At 35.5% G+C, this 20,936-nt stretch overlaps 1 protein-coding gene and 1 pseudogene across 1 annotated transcript in view; one reads left to right on the plus strand and one right to left on the minus strand.

Annotated features, from left to right (window-relative positions):
• LOC129902790 (protein PIR) overlaps positions 1-12,658 on the plus strand; it is a 60,502-nt gene extending 47,844 nt beyond the window's left edge. Inside the window, exons 27-30 of the mRNA XM_055978196.1 lie at positions 676-883; positions 5,284-5,456; positions 5,888-6,094; positions 12,249-12,658. Coding sequence (XP_055834171.1) covers positions 676-883; positions 5,284-5,456; positions 5,888-6,094; positions 12,249-12,443 — 783 coding nt within the window. The 3' untranslated portion in view covers positions 12,444-12,658. The remainder of the gene's footprint in view (positions 1-675; positions 884-5,283; positions 5,457-5,887; positions 6,095-12,248) is intronic.
• Positions 12,659-18,045: 5,387 nt separating this feature from the next.
• On the minus strand, positions 18,046-20,485 carry LOC129903605 (uncharacterized; annotated as a pseudogene).
• Between the last annotated feature and the right edge of the window lie 451 nt (positions 20,486-20,936).

Below are 20,936 nucleotides of genomic sequence, written 5' to 3' on the forward strand. Positions count from 1 at the left end.
TTTAGTATGTACAATCTATTTTCAGTTTTTGAAGTGAAATATTTGCTAATATGTTATTGCTATTGAGATTATGATTATTTATATTTCCAATTAAATGTTTTAATTTTTTGGTATTAATTGGCGTCGCACTTCAAAAAGGTGAGTGCCTCGCCACCCTTGCCGCCTTTTGTCGCCTTTCGCCGTCCAAAACACTGCCATCTCCTACTTTGAACCCAATGTTGCGCACAAACTTTTCCATAACCCTCTAGTGTTTCTCCATACATCCACCCCATATGTGATAGTCATTGTCTTAGTAGTACAAAAACCCTCTGGTTTATATTTCTCACTGATTATTTCTTTCCACCTTGTGCTTGCAATCTCCTGAAGGCAGAAGTTTCTCCAATAATTGATCTCGTCCTGTGTGTCCTAAGGGGTTTCCTGCAAAAAGGAAATGGAATGCCTAAATATCTGTTTCCCATCATTGCCCTTTTTCATTTTCTTTGACATCATGTCCTCCATTTATTTCCTTCTGTGTAATGAAGTAAATTGATCTTGGACCATTGAATTACAATGATGTTAGGGTTCTTTTCAGTTAACTTATTTTGCATGAGCATGAATTGTATTTATTGTTGTGATAGTGACACAATATTCCACAAAGAGGAATTTTTAATATCTATTGTATTATTCATTTAACAGAGAGAAGTCGATACCCGCCATTTTATGCAAACTGCTCCTTGGTTGGGCTTGATTCCTGGTGCTGATGGGCAAATATTGCACTCTCAAGAAGGGGGAGATAGCCCTATGGTCACTCTGTTTAAATCTGCAACTACTGCAACCATGTCCAATCCTAACTGCACAAATCCAACATCATTTCACACTATATCGAGACAAGCAGAAGCTGCCGGTAGGTACCCGTTCAATATCCAGCCTTTTAATGAACTTGTCAATATAATTCCATACATGTTAAACAAATTGTTATGGCATCTTAAGTCTGATATTATAGGAAGCTTTCATGGTCCAAGTCTCTCTGGCACGTTTCCATAGGACTATGTCACTATGAGATGCATAGTACCATGATGCTTACTGTGTCCTCCTTTTCCTCTTGTAAAAGAGTAGTTTAATTTAATGCACAGGAAAGCTCTAGTATATATGCGTTCGAGAATCAACAACAACAATGACGCCTTAATCCCAAACAAGTTGGGGTCATCTATATGAATACTCACTGTCCATGTTTCTCTATTTTAATATTACGTCCGAGAATGTTTGAACTTTTTAAAAGGCTTATTAGATAAGTGGGAGCCAAACAATGGAAACTTGCTTATTAGATATGGACCCTGAAAGATACTACAAACTTGCCATACCTTGTCTTTATTAATATTTTGGTATCATTTCCATTGCCATGCTTCACTAGTTATGAAGCCTTTTGCTTTTAAGATTAAAGGAGAAAACTGGATTGGTTCTCGTGGCGAATAAGTGTCTCTAAGTAAAATATCAAATTCATATTGTCGAGTGGCAAACTCTATAGTAGTAAAGATATACTCCCTTGTATTGTATCTTTTGTCACTTCCAATTTTTTACAGAATTTAATGAGTAGAAGATTTTGATGCATTCAAGTTTCACAAGGAGCAGAGGATTACAAATGTTTTATAGTATAATTGTTTGACTTGCTAGTTTTGAGCTACCAACGATCTGGCAGCTGATGCTTTGTCAAATAAATTTGAATAACAGTGTTAATGCACTTCCATCACCTCTCTACAACCTGATTAGGTGAATGAGCTAATTGACAATTATGACAGAGATAAGGAAGGGGAAATACAACAACATACCCAGTGAAATTCTCCTAAGTGGGGTCTAGGGAGGATAGAGTGTGCGCAAACCTTACCACTACCTCGTGGAGGTAGAGAGGTTGTTGTCGAAGGACCCTCGGCTCAAGTGTATCAAACCCAAGGAAAAGAGGAAGAAAGCATAACAGTTAATACGAAAAGCAGTATAAAACCTACAAGAAAGAAACAATACCAGCAACAAAATAGTGTGATAATCGAAACACGATACACAACATACGACGATAGATAACAAAAGCAAGGGAAGACAACACTCTACCCCTACTAACCTTCTATCCTAATGTGCGGCCTCCACTCTTTCCTAGCTAGAGTGATGTCCTTGGTAATATGAAGCTGCGCCATGTCCTTTCTAATCACCTCTCCCCAATACTTTTTCAGCCTACCTCTACCTGTCCGCGTATCCCTACAACTAGCCTCTCACACCTCCTCATTGGGGTGTCTATGCATCTCCTCTTCACATGTCCAAATCATCTCAGTCTCGCTTCCCTCATCTTATCCACCATAGAGGCCACTTCCACCTTCTCTCATATAACCCCATTCCTAATCTTGTCTCACCTAGTATTCCTATAGATCCATCTCAACATTCTCATCTCTGCAATGTACATTTTCTAGACATGTGGCCAACACTCCACCTCATACAACAAAGACGGTCTAACCATCACTCTATAGAACTTACCTTTAAGTTTAAGTTGTACCTTATTATCACACAAGACTCCAGAGGCAAGCCTCCATTTCATCCATGCCGCCCCAATGCGATGCGTGACATCATCATCATTGATGTCCCCACTTTTTTGGATTACGGACTCAAGATACTTAAAACTCTCTCTTTGGAATAATCTGTGTAGTAAGCCTCACTTCTGCGTCTGCTTTATCCAATGCAACATTGAATTTGCACTCCATATATTCTGTTTTGGTTCTGCTCAACTTGAACCCTTTGGATTCCAAAGTTTGTCTCTGAACCTCCAACCTACCATTAACTCTGTCCCGTGTCTCACCTATTTGTATTATGTCGTTCGCAAATGCTTTCTCGGAAAGAAGGTCAAGGATGAACGTCATCAGTCTAGCTCGTCATGACTCGATCATGACCTTAGGCAGAATTGGTCTTGGCCGGAAGAACGAAAGATACCGGCAAGCACAGAGCAGCACCAGGACGGACGGTTGGTTGAACCGGGCGATAGCTTCGCGATGGATAGGGAGTAAGGATGGATATGGATGTGGCAACTAGTTAATGTGATCCATTATTCATCTCTTGGGGGTCTCTTTACATCCAAGCAATATAACAGAGGTTTAGGATAGTTTTCTCGGTATCACCATGATAGGATGAAAAACATAGTAAGGGAATAGTATGGCATGGCTGCAACGCAAGACAAAATGTCCATATCCCGACTTTTTCCATCCTTTATTTGTCACTAACGGGATTTGGCAACATGTAATATGGATTTCCTAGAAGACTGCAAAAGGAAATGATATTGTGATGGAGACCATTAACTATGTTGAAGTGTGTAACCATCTCATCTAAAAGCTTAAGTTGTTAGAGATAGCATACTTTTATGGACTTAATTTTGTCTTTAACATGATCCTTCACGTGCGAGCCTAATTCTTTTTTCCTGTCCCAAACACATTGAATTTATTTTGATAATGGTAGTGGTGAGACTCGAACCTAGGGCCTTTGTCTTCTTTGATACCGTGTTAGAAATAGGAAATACACAGGAAGAAGACTAGAGACAAGCTGGAGGGCTGGAGACAGACGTTGGAGTCTAAAAGATTTAAATTGAGTAGGACCAAGACAGAATACTTGGAGTGCAGGTTTAGTGGCCTGCCACGTGAGGCTGATGGGGAAGTGAGGCTTGGTACCCAGGCCATTCAAAAGAAAAGAGGCTTCAAGTATCTTGGGTCTATTATACAGGAAGATGGGGATATCGACGATGATGCTGCACACCGTATTGGTGCAGGGTGGATGAAATGGAGGCTCGCCTCCGGAGTGCTGTGTGACAAGAAAGTACCATCAAAACTCAAAGGCAAGTTCTACAAAGTGGTGGTTAGACCGACTCTATTGTACGGGGTGGAGTGTTGGTCAATCAAGAAACTTCATGTCCAGAAGATGAAAGTTGCGGAAATGCGAATGCTGCGGTGGATGTGTGGGCACACTAGGATGGATAGAATTAGGAATGAAGATATCCGAGACAAGGTGGGAGTGGCATCAATGGAGGACAAGATGCGGGAAGCGAGACTGAGATGGTTTGGGCATGTGAAGAGGAGAGACACAGATGCTCCAGTGCGGAGGTGCGAGAGGTTGGCTATGGACGGTTTCAGGAGGGGCAAAGGGAGGCCGAAGAAGTATTGGGAAGAGGTGATTAGACATGATATAACACAGTTGCAGCTCACCGAGGACATGACCTTAGATAGGAGGCTGTGGAGGACTCAGACTAAGATAGTGGGCTAGGTGGCTTATCTTTTCTCCATAGTAGTCGTAGTTTTGCTCATTTGTTTATTAACATTTGATTACTGCTTGTATTTGTTGGTCCGGTTTACTTTGGGTATCCTATTTATCTATAGTAGTTAATGCTCCTTTCTTTTCGGTCTTTCCTACCCTGACTTTCTCGCTCTCATTTCTCATATTTTTATATTGTTTTCGATATGCTTGGCTCTACTGACCTATGTCTTGTTTTTCTTGTTTCTCCTCTCTTGTTCTTCTCTCTAAAGCCGAGGGTCTTTCGAAAACAATCGCCATACCTTTCAAGGTGGGGGTTAGGTCTGCGTACACTCTACCCTCCCCAGACCCCACATGGTGGGACTATACTGGGCTTGTTGTTGTTGTTGTATTTGTCCAATGGGCCGGCCCAGTCCACCTCGCGGGCCAATGAATTTACTTGGGCCAAGCTAAAAAGTTTCGTTCTTAAATGGGCTCCAAAAATTATAGTCCAACCACATCAAATCACGGTTTGTACTGGGCCGGCCCAATGAGCCTAGCCTATATTGAGGGCTCTATACTTATTTCATCTTCTACCTTGCTTTAAATAATACAAAATTTCCTCATCACGTATACATGTATTAGTTATGAGAAAAAGAAAAGCATGAGCCAAACACTGTATTAGCAATGCAATGTTTTATGTGGAAAATAGAAAACACCAACCAAAAGTTGTATAACTTATTCTAAACACTGTATTATTCCAAAAGTTATCCTAGTTATAATACATGAGCAACTCATCTCTAATCAACAACCAAATGACCCGAGTGATTAAGGGGAGAGGTTAATTGACTAGCATGATTCTAGCAGAACTTTATTTCTAGCATAATTATAGTAGAATGGATATTGTCTTTCCATAATTAGTTATAGGATTTATTGTATAACTACCCCTTCTCATGGGATGTAAAAATATAAAGAAACCTTCTCTTCTTTCTCGAATTCTTCAGCTTTATTCTTGTATCATTTAAAGCATTTCCACTTTCCATTTTGTTTCAGATTTGTTGTACAAAGCCAATATTAACACTGGAAGTGTGTTGGAATATGCCCTTGCTTTTACAAGTGCTGCATTAGATAAATACTGCAGTAAATGGAGTGCAGCCCCAAAGACGGGATTTATTGATATTACTACTTCAAAAGACTTCTACCGGATTTTCAGTGGACTTCAAATCGTAAGATACAATAGTTCATTTGCTTCATTTATTTTATAAAATTTTGTTGCACTTTTAATTGGTTTTGAACACTAATGATATCTTCAGTATATCAAATTGTTGTGCACACATCATGTTGGTCTTTGGTTACAAATTTACCTGATAATACATCAGCAAGACCTATCAGTAGGACTGTCATGGTTTATGCAGAATCCCTGCAACTTATTACAACTTAATACCTGTAACTTTTCTGATTGAGAAAAGAGTACCTCCCTTTTGTTTGACCTTTTTCCTACTTTCGTCTATAAGAGAGTCAAGTGTTTAGTGTTGCAGTAGAGTGTCAGAAGAATTGTGTTCTTATGTTATATAACCTTGTTTAGTAATCTGATAGTCAGAGATAGTGGAATTATCTTTGGTGTAAACTGTTGATCTGATTTTTTTGTCAACCATAGGAATACCTGGAGGAATCTGTTCAGCTACAATCTAACACTAATGAAATGTTGGGTGATTCAGTTGCCTGGGGTGGATGTACAATAATCTACCTTCTTGGCCAACAATTGCATTTTGAATTGTTTGATTTTTCTCATCAAGTCCTCAATGTTGCTGAGGTGGAGTCTGTAGCAATATCACCAACCCAGAAGAATCCTAGTTTCCTCCAGGTATGATTTGCAAATCAACCAAATAAATAATGTTTTGTGTTATTTTGAATATGTGGAACTGCACATGTAAGGATTAAAACTCTACTGCATGTTCTCCTCTTCATGATGGCTTATGTTTAATTCAATAAAAACTATTGGAAATCGTGTCGATTAATTTTTTTGTTGTGACAGCTTACTTGGAGCATAATCATTCCACTCACTGTTAATATATATAAACACCAACTTTTCTCATTTCATATAGCCATCTCTCCTTCATAATGATAATGACCCCAAAACCGAGTGAATAGAAAAGGTGTAGCGGGAACACATATTGTGTTTTCTGTCTTATGCTTTTTGGCTGCTATCTTGCATTGGAACTGGGAGTTGTGCTTTTAGGTGATATGCTGAAAGACATTTAAATTGGGTTTTCTGCATCATGCTTTTGTCACGATCCATTTTGCCTAAGCCATGATGACACCTAACAGTAATAAGCTTGAAAGCAGATATTTAACCAAAGCAGAGCTATAAAGTCAAATGTGAGGAAATAAACATAACCTCCCCCCCCCCCCCCCCCAAGAAATGGTGGTACAAGTCATGAGCATCTAAAAGAGTAAATACAATTATTCTCAAAATACGATATTGTTCGGCCAAAGGAAACAGTCCGGTGGGAGTAGTGAATAATATTGAGGAGATAGCACAAGTGCTGAATTGCAAGGTGGGTATTCTACCTATTTCTTATCTGGGTCTACCTTTGGGTGCTTCTAGCAAAGACCTTGCAGTGTGGAATCCAGTGATCAAAAGTACTTTGTCCAACATTCCCATGTATTTCATGTCACTATTGCAGGCCCCTGGCAAAGAAACTGAAAGGTTGGAAAGTCTTCAGCATAACGTTTTATGGGACACATCTGAAGGCACTAGGAAGCATCATCTCGTGAATTGGGAAGTTGTCACTTCTCCAAAGGAATGGGTAGGACTCGGTGTGAAAAAACTCAAGGTGTTCAATAAAGCTATATTAGGGAAGTGAATATGGAGATTTGGGGTGGAGAATGCTTTTTGCAGGGGGGTGTTAGCGGAAAAGTATGGTACTATGGAAAGAGAATGGAGGACTAGAAACATTATAACTCCGTTGGGGTGTGGTTTGTGGAGGAGTATTATGAAGGGTGGGCAGATTTTTGCGAACATATGTCCTTTAAGGTTGGGAACGAAAGCAGGATTAGATTCTGGGCTCATAAGTGGTGTGGGCAGAACGAGTTGAGAGAAGTCTTCCCTAATATATATCGTGTATCTTGCCAAAGAGAAGACAGTCCAACAAATTTGTGGGTCTCACGAGGGGGTTATTCACCAAAAATTAAGATTCAGAAGGAATTGGGAGATGGAAGAATTTCACAATCTGATTTAGTTCTTGCATGGACTAGCCGCTCCTAATAATTTATTGGATGTATGGAGCTGGTGAGAGAGTGGAGTTGGATTATTCACTATTAGCTCTTATTGTAAGAGATTACTAGTGAGAGGGGAAAGTTCCCTCATGACTCTATTTGGATCTCTAGAGCTCCAAGACAGGTGCGTTTCTTTGTATGTTTGGTTGCAAGGCGGGGATCTTAAAAACGGAAAATCTGAGGAAGAGGAGATCACCTATGTTAGTTGGAGCTTTATGTGGAGGAGTGCAGGCAAAAATGTTGATCCTCACCCATTGCATTGCAATGTGGCTAATCGGTGATGGAGGGTGGCCTCAAGTTGTTTAGGATGCAATGGGTGATACCGGGAATACTGAAGGAGGCTTTACAGAGTTGGACTCATAGGAGGGGGAAGAGAAGCTCAAGGGCTGGAGTGTTGCCCCTTTAACAATAATGTGGGTCATTTGGAGAGAGAAATTGGAGGGCATTTGAAGGGGTGGAGCAAGATTTTGTAAAATTGCCGAGTAGTATTTTGTCTCTAGTTTCTTGTTGGTGTACTTACAAGGTCCCTATTTGCATAGAGGATCAGATCTCTTTTGTTGAGAACCATATTTGGACATAGGTTCTCTTCTTTTGGTATACCGCTTGCACATGGGGCTTTTTCCCCATTTGTTAATAAAATTATTCACCTTATCAAAAAAGGAATCAATAGCAAAGCAATAAAAAGGAAGGTAACTCCAAGGTGCTGTGAAGCAACAACTCACCATGATAGTCTCCAAACAGCTCCTAAGGTTGGCCTCATACTCCACTAGCACAGGGATCAGTACCTTCACAAAACGTGCAGCAAATGTACCAAGAGTATAATAAACCATGTGTACCCGGTAAATATCATTGGTCTCCCCAACAAAATAGTGGTAAGGGTTGGCTTGAAATATTTAGAGGTCGTTTGGTGTGAAGGATAACATCAAATAGTCCTGAGATAAAATTATAGTGTCACTCAATTTGTTGTTTGGTTGGCATGTTTGGGATATAACTTATCCCGGGATTAATAATTAGTACCAGGATAAGTTATCCTTTCCCTTGGTTGGTATAGTAATCCCGGAATAACTTATCCCATTATAAAATAGGTAATATGACAATTATATCCCTTTAAATCCTTTTTATACCTCATTTTTCACATTCATGTATATTCACATTATTTTTAATACCATATATAATAACATTCACAACCTTCACTACTCCTTGTTTTTATTATAATTCTTCATATTTTTCTATTAAAAAATTACACTATATAAATATAATTTTTATTTATGATTTTATTTGACTAATAAATAAGTTTATTAAATTTTGATTTCTCTACTACTGAATTATACATTTTTAATTATAAATTCTTTTGGTCACTTGAAAGCTTGTATTATATATATTAATTTATTGAAGATAACTTTAATATTTTATAATTTAAGAGTGATATGTTCTTAAATGAAGTGATATAAATAATAAATCCTCTTTTTACTTTAACAAACTTAAGATAGAAGTTCTATTTTTAAGCTAAATATGATGAAAATTTATTTTTAAATACATACAGTACCATCGTGAGAAAGCACACACAAAAATATTTAAGCTAAATAAGATGGAAGCTTTATTTTTAAGAATGAATAACTAAAGCTTGCAAAGAAAATATAAACAAACTAAATATAGTGAAGGGTATTTTTGTAAACAAACAACTTGTTCTTAAAATTTAAACAATGCATCTAGCCCTTTTGAATCGCCTTTCTTAGCCTCGAATCGATCACATGAGCTCGATCTATTCAAAAGAATACTCTATGGGGTGAATGAGTTCAATGATATCCATATTGCAATCTTTAGCTAAATCAAAGTCAACCAAAACGCAAAACCTGAGTCCACCCATAACACCACGAGTTCAAATCTATAATTAGATTTCAAGTTCAGTTCGATCCCCAAATTCCCCTGGGATCTCAGAACCATCTGGATTCACAGGTATAACCACAGTCTATGCCATACTCTTGAAGAATCTCATATTTCGAATCAAAATCTCCCCTAGCACGAGCATAAAAATGAAACCCTCATGGACTTGAGTTGGCCCTATCCGTATTGTTGGAATTGGCTCATCCTTGTGAACTAGTGGATCAACCGAAGTAGCTCTAGCACGGTCTTGAGCAACATCTGCTGCTCAGCTCTGGCAGGTATCACTGTATGAGCCCTGGTCTGAGCCCCAGCTCGTCCCCTGCCTCCATCTCTACCTCTAGTAATGGCACTGACCTCAGGTATAGGCTCCCACTCACCAGCCACAGATGAACGTGCCCTCACCATCTATGAGAGAGCGAAACAAAGCGATGATTAGGAAGAAAGGGAATTTTCTAAGATGTTTCATAGCTCTAGAAATACACACATCTCCATACAGATCTGCAAGACTCTATTAGACATTGGTCACGACTCATAAGAATGGTGAACCTAGAGCCTTGATACCACCTTATCACGGCCCATTTTGTGATTTTTGGTTTCAAAACCCACCCGAGCCTCAAGTCCTAACCCGAACCCCTCAAACAAGTCTCAAATGGTTATATTGGCTTGTTCAAAATCTCAAATCTTAAAATTGAGTGTTAAAACTTATAATTAAAGGTCGGGTTGTTACAACTTTGCTGCTAGTACCTTATCTTTTCCAACCTGCTGGGATCTTGCCGTGCTGCATTAGCAAAGAAAGAATAAGACAAAATATGGGAATAAAATATACTTCTAAATTAGAGTATCAGTAGCTAATAGAGCTTACTGTCTCCTATACATGACTCTGAAATAAAGCTTGCCCCTCACCTTTCTTGTAATATTATCCTCTTCATCCAAAAGCTCAAATTGTTAGAGGGACAACTTTATTTATTATTTAGGTCTGCAACACGGGTTCTTATGTGTTGACCTGATTTTTTCTTTAGCGCCAAACATGCAGAAATATTTCTGGTGGTGCTTGGCGGCAAGACTTGAACTTGGGCCATGTCAATAAATTAAATTTTAAATTCAAAACCTCAAGGAAGTGGATGAACTAGTCAAAGATATTTATAAATTGACCTGGAAACAGTGTAGTCAAAGGCGCGCTTAAGCCTTGAAGTGAGGCTCAAAACGTGTTGAGCGCTTCGCCTCGCTTTATGTGCGCTTCAGTGTCGTCATCAAGGTTCTAAGGCAAACTTTTCCTTGCCAATGAGCCTCTTCTGAAGAAATGACACTAAACAATCGATATTTCACTTTATCATAGTTATTTTTCAATTTCTTTGGTCATATATTTGTCATTCATGTTTATGATTATTAGTCTTGGACTAAACATATATATTGGTAATTTTTTGTCCCTTTGTGCTTTTTTTCATTAAAGCCCACACTTTATTTGCACTTTTGCTTAAAGCCCCAACAAACCTTAAAGCTTTTTTGCGTTTTTCGCCTTTGATAACACTGCCTGGAAACCTTACATAGCTCATGTATGATAACTTAATGACTCAACACATGTTCGTATGTGTAACCGGATTATGGAGTCCACAAGTCAACTTATGTGTGTGCATTTTGGGAAGCCCTTATATGACTCATGTGTAATAACTACATAACTCAACATCCTCTCGCATGTGCTGATTTTGAGATTCACATATGAACTTTAATTTGAACTTATGAGTGAAAATGAGCTCAGGAAAGATTAACTCAGATCCTATGTTGACTTGCGTGATTAGCTAACTGTTAGATAGGGGACAATCTTTTGTTTATTCATTTTAGGTCAGACTTGTTTCTTTTTTCAGGCCAAACATGTAGAAAAATTGTTGCACACCTAAGATAAATATAAATTGTTTCCACTCAACATTTTAAGTTTTTAGATAAAATCATCCCATGTTATTAGAGCAGACAGGGTTCTGGGTTCAAGTCTCATGGTCGCCATTAAAGAAAGAATTTTCACATAGTTGGCCATGAAAAAGAGTTGAACCAACACGTGAGGGGCATGTTGCAAGCCTAAAATCAATTAAATAAAGTCTCTCATCTCTAACAATACGAGCTTTAAGATGAGTACAACAACCATGACTCAAGCCTACTCGGTAAGATGGGACTGGTCACATATCCAAAAGAATTATTTGTGTTGATTGATGGTAGCAAGACTTGAACCTAGAATCTGTGTGCTTTGATATCTTGTGAAAATATCAGAGCATACAACTCTAAACCTAAGAGAAATTGGTATAATAGCCAAGGTCTTGATAAACCCTTTTCGAAGTCCTACACAACTCATATGAAACCACTGTATAACTCAACAGTCCCAGGACCTTGGCTGTGATCTGGATATATTTTAAGCAATCACTATAGGAAGGTTGGTAAACCTAACAAATGAGATTAAGCAGAATCAAAAGATCTTAAGAAAGATATCATGTGTTTGTTAAAGGGGTGCAGTTATGCTTCTGGAAGCTGTTTTATGTATGATCTATAAACAACAATGACAACAACACTTTAATCCTGAACTAGTAGTGGCTAGGCATATGAATCTTCTATATGTATTCCACTCTATTTGCCTGATTCATCCCAATACTTAATAATCTGTCTTTTAAGACGAATTAGGGGGTTTCTAAAACTAATGCTTCTTTAGACCTCACATATGTAAATCTCTAGCCAACTAATTCATATTACTTATTTCAACAACTAATGGACATTTCACATCCTCATCAGTTCTCTTTATCACTATTGTTTACTCTCAGTTTGATAAGTTGAATTTCATATATTTGACATCCAACATTACTTTCTATCTTTAGGGGATTGAAGGTTTGCTGGAAGCTATGAAGAAAGCAAGGAGGCTAAACAATCACGTGTTTTCAATGTTGAAAGCACGCTGTCCATTGGAAGATAAACAGGCTTGTGCCATCAAACAAAGTGGGGCACCGTTGCATCGGATAAAATTTGAGAATACTGTGTCCGCTTTTGAAACATTGCCACAGAAAGGTGCCTGAGGTCTGCTTCCATTTTCATTGCAGGAGCTTGCATGTACGACCCTTGTTATTGTGCATGTAATATATGTATATTCCTGTACTTATTGCTCTGAGAATGAAGATGCTACTTGTTCTGTGATGGTATAGATATAGATATTGTAAAATTAAGTAAAATGAGTTCATTGAAATACATGTTGAGGCAGCAGAATGGTAAATAAAGCTAATTCAATTAAGAACTGAACTTCATCTAATGATCCAATCAATAGATAATGGAGAAAGATCAGAGTATGCAAGTGACCACCCGATTCGTCAATCTGGCCCTTGCTTCTCTTTCGATGGTTAATGTCACTGATGTTCTCCACAGCTTGATGGATAATTTGATGAGCCAATGATTCTTTTGGTGTTTTAATGTCAGGAAAATTGCACAAAAGATGAGTGAATTCCCGAAGTGCGTGAATGCGCAAATGACAATTGGCTTGATTTTCTATAAATTGTTGTCTAAACAAATTTTATTTTTTTGAACTTTTTATTTGTTCTTCACGTAGTCTGTCAGTGTGGCAGTACATTATGTCATCGACCATTATATATCATGCTTTCGGTAATAATGATACAATCCAGGGAGAATGCTATAGAATCCGCATCACTCAAGTCCCATAGCATGCGATCAAACCACCATGCTCCACATCCATTGTCCTTGATGACTTCACACAGGGTAGCTTTCATTTTATCGCAAATAGGTAGCTATTTTGAGGCAGACATGGCTGCGCGCTAGACACATTGCTAGCTCCAGCAGAAAGTGTCACCATCCGTGGCACGATGGGCATAGATGGTAGTTGGTAGCTTTGATATATGATACAATTTAGGGAGAATTTTAGGGAAAATTACATCAGTTGACAACTTATAATATTTGTTGGGTAAATCACCTAAATGTACGATATTCAAGAAATATTTACCACATAGCAACATAATTATTTTAATCATATATAGCAAATTGTTTGAATTAAATTAAGTACGGTCTTTACTCTTATAAAACTCTCACCCGCGATTTTCTCTTCCCCTGTTTCTCTCCAAATTTGCTATACCAATATTCTCTCCAATCTTCTCACCCACAATTTTCTCCAAAATTAAGGCAATACTTACCGTCCTAGCTTCTCAACCACGACTTTCTACAACATTAATACTCCAATTTTGGAATTCAGTTATGTGTATTCGGTGGTTATTGCAGAAGAATTGCAAAATTTAGGTGAATGCAGATTTGAATCAGTTGAAGAATTGTGATTTCTGAGTAGAGATCTGTGATTACTTAAATATTTGAATGGTTAAAGGTTTAATTGGTTGAAGGTTTGAATTAGATTGCATGCATAATTCATTAGCGATACACGATTGTATTCAGTTATGATTCAATATGAAAGTTTATTTCTCCTTCTACGTTTATCACGATTACTTGTTTAATGTTTGTGTAATACAGTTTTTGTTCGAGTTTAATTCATTTTTTGTGGCCACAGATCACTGAAGGCTTGTTTCATTAGATACAAATTTTATTCATATCTAATTCTCTTCTAATTTAAGTTTAATGTGTGTGTAATACATTTTTTGTTCAAGTTTAATTCATTTTTGTGGCCTACAGATTATTGAAGGTTGATTTTATTAGCTACATGTTTTTTTGTCTCTAATTCTCTTCTAATTCAAGTTTAATGTGTGTGTAATACATTTGTTGTTCAAGTTTAATTCATTTTTGTGGCTTACAGATCACTTAAGGCTGGTTTCATTAGCTACATATTTCATTCGTGTCTAATTCTCTTCTAATTCAACTTTAATGTGTGTGTAATACATTTGTTGTTAAAGTTTAATTCATTTTTGTGGCCTACAGTTCACTAAAGCCTGATTTTATTAGCTACATATTTCATTCGTCTCTAATTCTCTTTTAATTCAAGTCTAATGTGTGTGTAATACCTTTGTTGTTCAAGTTTAATTCATTTTTGTGGCCTACAAATCACTGAAGACTGGTTTCATTAGATACATGTTTCATTCGTATCTAATTCTCTTCTAATTCAAGTTTAATGTGTGTGTAATACATTTGTTTGTTCAAGTTTAATTCAGTTTTGTAGCCTACAGATCACTGAAGGCTGGTTTTATTAGCTACATGTTTTATTCGTGTTTAATTCTCTTCTAATTCAACTGTAATATGTGTGTAATACATTTGTTGTTAAAGTTTAATTTATTTTTGTGGCCTACAGTTCACTAAAGCCTGGTTTTATAAGCTACATGTTTCATTCGTCTCTAATTCTCTTCTAATTCAAGTTTAATGTGTGTGTAATACATTTGTTGTTCAAGTTTAATTCTTTTTTTGACCTACAGATCACTAAAGGCTGGTTTTAATTAGATACAGGTTTTATTCGTGTCTAATTCTCTTTTAATTCAAGTTTAATGTGTGTGTAATACAATTTTTGCTTTAGTTTAATTCATTTTTGTGGCCTACATATCACTGAAGGCTGATTTTATTAGCTATATGTTTTATTCGTGTTTAATTCTCTAATTTTCTTCTAATTCAACAAAAAAACTATGTAGGAGAAAAACATGGCTAATCTGGCTGTGCTGTTTTACTTCAATGGTCGGTGAGATTCTAGAAACAAATATATTAATTACTTGGCAGATGGTGTATTGATAAATACCGATTCAACATTTTCTAGCCTCGTTTCTGTGATTGTTGCTCAATTGTCAATAGACGCATCAACAAGTTGAAATCAGCTATAAGATTGATGAAAGGTCTCCTCCAATTCAAATTCATAACAATATGAGGGTAAACGTGTATGTTGAAATCAAAAAGGAACATAGAGATATGCCAAAATACCCTTTATGTGTCATATCAACTGAATCGATCAACTTGGAGAGTGATTCCACCCTAATTCTACTATTATGTTCAGACACTTCAAAAGATATGAGGATTACACAAAATTCGTTCTTTTCTAATACATTTAGTCGTATCGGTGATGCGCTAGAGTTAATTGGCTTTAGATCATGTGAGGAAGTTGATGAGTTAGAAGAAATACAACCAGACATCATTATTAACCCCAATCAATCTTTTTTTGAGAAAGATCAAGTTTACAAAAATAAGTATGTCCTTACCAGGGCACTAAAAAGACATTCCATTCTTAAACACTTCGAATTCAAGACATTGAGATCAAGCTCAACATGGTAAGACTCAAATTCAAGTTAGTTTATATTATTAATTGTATATTAATAAAAAAATCAACAACTATTCAATACAATACCTCAGAGAAAACTGCAATTGGAATTTACGTGCTTCAAGCGTGAATAAATCTCAAATGTTAACTATTAGAGATTTTAAAAGCGAACACACATGTTTGTTGCAACATGATTCATTATCAGAAAGAAAAGCAACCAAGACAGTTGTTAGGAGTATTATTATTGCCAAATGTATTGATCCAGATGCCAACTATACACCAAGAGATATACAAAATGATATGTTACAGAAATATGGTGTGCGGCTCACATATATGCAAGCTTGGAGAGCTAAAGAAAAAGCTCTTGAATTAGTCCGCAGTGATCCAGCTCAATCATATGCAAAGTTGTCAAGTTACTTTCACATACTAGAGGCAACTTACCCTGGTTCTTATATAAGATTCCACAAATCAGAGAATGACTATTTCCTATATGTATTTGTAGCTCTGTTTACATCGATAAAAGGGTGGGAGTATTGTAGACCAATTGTAGTTGTTGATGGAACTTTTCTAAAAGGAGCATACAAAGGGACAATGCTAATAGCTAATACCTTAGATACAACAGGTGAGACTTTTCGAATACAATACTAATGTTTCTATAAATGAAATTTTAATTTGTATTAAAAGTCTGAACTATTTATTAAAAGTGTATTATGCATGAAACAAAAATGTATTAAAAATGTATTAAACATTATACCTGATCCAGGGAGTATACTGCTGCTTGCTTATGCCATTGTTGATTTAGAGAAAGATGCATCTTGGAGGTGATTTTTTTAATAATTCAGAGAGGCATTTGATCAAAGATCATAGATGTGTATCATTTCGGATAGACATGCAAGAATTATTAAGGTAATTTCAATAGTCTATGATAAAATATCTCATTTCAAGTGTATATGACACTTGTTGCAAAACATAATGAAAAACTTCAGAAAGAGTCAGCAAAATGTAATGTAATTGTTTTATTCTATGAAAAAAACATACACCATAGTAGAGGTTAATCAACATATGGCAATTGTTGAGAAGATAGACAAGAGGATTAAAACTACTTGCTGAACATTAGATTCAATAAATGGTCATGTGTTCATGCTCAGGTAAATAGGACTTGGATGATGACATCCAACATTGCAGAATCAGTCAATTCAAGAACAAGATATGCCAAAGTTCTTATAATCTTGCACCTCCTAGAATTCATGAGACAACTTGTTCAAAAATAGAATAACAATAACAGGTCAAAGGCAGCATTTTAAGAATTTTACCTTTGGAAAAAGTATGAAAAAATTCTCCAACGTAACAAAACTGCATCGAAGAAATTAAGAATATGGTATCTGTAAAAAAAAATTGCTAATATTTTTTCTTCTGATTCACATCTAACATCTCTCTTGCTTATATTTCTTTTTATTTTTCATAGATTTGGGAGACAAATGAATATGTGTATAAAGTACTTGATGGTATTACACGATTCACGGTATGTCTTCAATAACGTACATGCACATGTGGAATATTTTAATTGGATGAGCTTTCATGTCCACATGCTTTGGCTATTTTAACAACAAAACACACTGGTTATGAAAAATATTACTCTGATTACCACACAAAAGAAAATTTATTGTTGACATACTAGTTTCACTTGAATCCCCTCCCAGATGAAAGCACCTGGAATATACGAACACACGTTTATGAAGAGGTTGTACTTCCACCACTTGGAAAGAGACCTCCCGGAAGGCCAAAATATAAAAGACACGCGCAATTAAGAGAAGATGGATTCAAAAAATCAAAACTAACATGTAGTAATTGTGGACAACAAGGTCACAACAGAAAGACTTACAAGAATGTTAGGCCTTTGGATTAAGAATAAAGAATGACATTTGAAATAAAGAATAAACTCTGTTTGTTTTAGGTCATTATTTTGCTACAAGAATTCATTTTTTAGTTCAAATTTAATTTATTATTATGGTCTATAGATCACTAAAGATTTTTTCATTAGCTACACTTTTTATTCGTGTCTAATTCTCTTCTAATTCAACTTTAATTTGTATGTAATTCATTTTTCATTCAAGTTTAATTCATTTTTACTTCAAGTTTCATTTTTGTGGTCCATAGAACATTTAAGGCGTTTTCAACACAACATTAATTCATAATGCAGATTTCAATTTGATAACACTATTGCAATACTTTAACATTAATTTAGCTATGTATTACATTATATAAAAAAAATTATATGAAAAAAAAACTATATTAAAAGTGTATTTTACATGAACAAAAATCACCTTAAAAAAGATAGAACAAAACAATCTTCAAAACCTAACTAATACACCAACTATAAACCTATTTTTAGACAGTATAGTTTTCATAGACATATTAACTAATATAACAAAAATTCTTTATTTATGTGATCTTTCGTCTTCACTTTGAAGGTTACTCTTTTGCTTCTTCACTGCATATTTCCATAGTAGAGTCCCAAACCTCTTTCAGAGACTGTCTGCACTTAGTTGTTGATTTGTAATATCCTGACCATTGCTCACTAACTCTGCAAATGCAGCTACAAAAACTTCACAGTCCCTACAAAATTTAAAATATAAAATCATTATAAAAATACTATTGAGTTTAATAAGACTAATAAAAAAATATAGTATCTATTTGATAAACAATTAAACGTACAGTGAATCTTCTTGTTGTCTAGAAATCCCTTCAGTTATGAACTTAGATTCAATGAATTCAAACTCAATTTTTTCATTGTATTTAGGTGATGTCTTCAATTCAGGACGCTTATTATAGAACTTGACTACACTCAAGTAGTATGGTAAAATCGATGAAATCATACCAACAATATTTTGAACCAGATAATTTGCCCCCCCCCCCTAAGTCGGAAATGAATCATACAACTTCAAACACCTTTCAACTATATCAAACACAACAAAAATTCAATGATAACCCTCTTTAATGTTTATTGGAAAAAGAACATAATCAACTTTGTTCCATGGGGTGCTTGCCAACAAACGACGTCCACATATATACTCACCAATAGCATCAGAAGCTTTGATTCTAAATTTCTTCTTATTTTTATGAGCTTCATAAAGTTGAAAATAAGATTGAGCAATCTTTGTCTTGAATAGACAATCAGTAGTTCTAAACCGAATATTATTGCTGATTTCATACTTCCCTTTCTTTTTAATATAATAAAAAATGACGTCAAGTGTCGGATAAGACTTCAAATCTGTAGCAAGTGTCAATTCAGTGAGCTCATTAAAGCTTACCTATTTTGATGACTTTTAACTCCCTATTTCTTTGGCAGGTTTTGGAGGAAAGCTTTATTTTATTTTATGATGTTGCATAGTCTCCTCTTAATTTAGTTTTTATTTGCTTTTTGAATATGTTCCTGTAAGGCATCCTAAAATAGTTTTATTTTTGCAGGAACTCAAGAATATTTACAGTCAGGAGAGTTGAGATATAGCTTATTTTGTTGATGTTTTATTATCTGTCTTATTCATTAGCAGCAGAATCATGAGTTTCTAACTAACTCTATTCTTTTCTTATTCAGCAAATGTGTTCTCTTCCACGAGGTCTTGACTTTGAACAGAATCAGTTATATAAGCCTTGAACTTTTGAACATGGATAAGTCTGTTCAGCTAAAGTTTACAAAATATATAAAAGTCTCCATAGTAAGTAGTAATAATCATCATGCATATGATTTGTGAAAGAAAAATGGAAGACAAAGTTCATTCAGAAACATGAGAGTGTTCAACTAGAGTTTACGTAACTGGAGTTCTTTCCAAAATCAAATAAAAAATGTATTATAAATATATTATAGATGTATTAAAAATACTAAAAGCCTCCCTAGTAAGTAGCAATAATCGCCATGGATATGAATCGTTAAAGAAAAATGAGAGAAGAAGTTGATTTAGAAAAATGAGGGTGTTCAACTGGAATTTACATAACTAACCTCATCACTCCATGCTTGTCCAGAATGTGCCGATTTGAAAAAACCATTCTTTTGCTTGTACATTGCAAACACCTAATTCAAATGTTGGTTTGAGGACATCAACAACATTTGAATAAGGTTTCTTTCCCCTTTAAAACATAAAAGAAATGAAATTTTCAGTCAGTTAACTCATTTAAACTAAAGAAAATTTTTGACATATAAAATAACAAACATAAACAAATTACCTTTTTTGTACCCGTATAAAGTCACAAAATGAATGAATCTATCAAATCAGATTCATCATCTATTCCGATTACAAGTGAAAAGGGATATTTTATCTCAAATATTTGACTTGTTACACATAAAGTCCCTCCAGATTCAAAATGCTGTATATAAGGAGATTTAATTGTCTTTCCTGAATTTTTTTTCTTCCACGTTTTTTTAGTGTCCCTTTCTTTTTATTTTCATCAACAGTGGCTTCCTTTTTCTTTTTGTTTTCCTCAATAGTGGCCTTCTTTATTAGATATGATGCTTCTGCCTTACGGATCTGGGAAAAATCTTCAACACAAAATATGAAGTCATCAAGTGTTTGAGGAGTTTTTTGATAATTCTTTGCCGCATCGGCATCAGTAGACGCACCACTATCTAGTTCACCTCTGTTAGTTACACTACTATTAGGTTGCACCTCAACTGCATTAAGATCAGCAGCCTCTTCACCTATATACAAAATAAATATTTTAGTAATGCAGTAAGGGAGGAGCAGATAGAGTAATTAGAGATCACCTGGAGAAGAAGTTTATTTGAACTTTCAAAATAAAATTAATACCATTTATATCAACAGCAACCTCAGATAAAACTTTTTCAATAGCAATTCCTGCAACATCTTCATATGTACATAACATGAACACTTTAAAAAAAAGTTGAATGAAAGTATATGAAATATGTATTACATTTGTATTAAATCCATCATTACCAATTTTGCTTTTAGAATTTTCAACAGCAGCAAATTTAACCAAAACTTTAAACACTTGAGATTTTTCATGTTGATTTGATTCCACAACTTAAACGTCATACCCTCTTGATACATGTATTGATTCATCAACACAAGGAAAAAATATTATGTGTGTAATTAAAATATATTACGAGAAAAACATGCGAATAAAAAATCAAACTTAAACTACAACTTAGATAAGTAAAAAATCTAAACAATAAATAAACTACTAGTTAACTCTCTGCCAGAAAGCAAACCAAGATATTATAGATGTATTAACAACATAAAAGAACCTCCATTAAAGTCTAATCCATCCGAAAATGTCTCGCCAGCCTCTTTGTTAGATGATTCTCTAGCTTTTT

This window comes from Solanum dulcamara, chromosome 9 (assembly GCF_947179165.1).
Source record: "Solanum dulcamara chromosome 9, daSolDulc1.2, whole genome shotgun sequence".
NCBI lineage: Eukaryota > Viridiplantae > Streptophyta > Magnoliopsida > Solanales > Solanaceae > Solanum > Solanum dulcamara.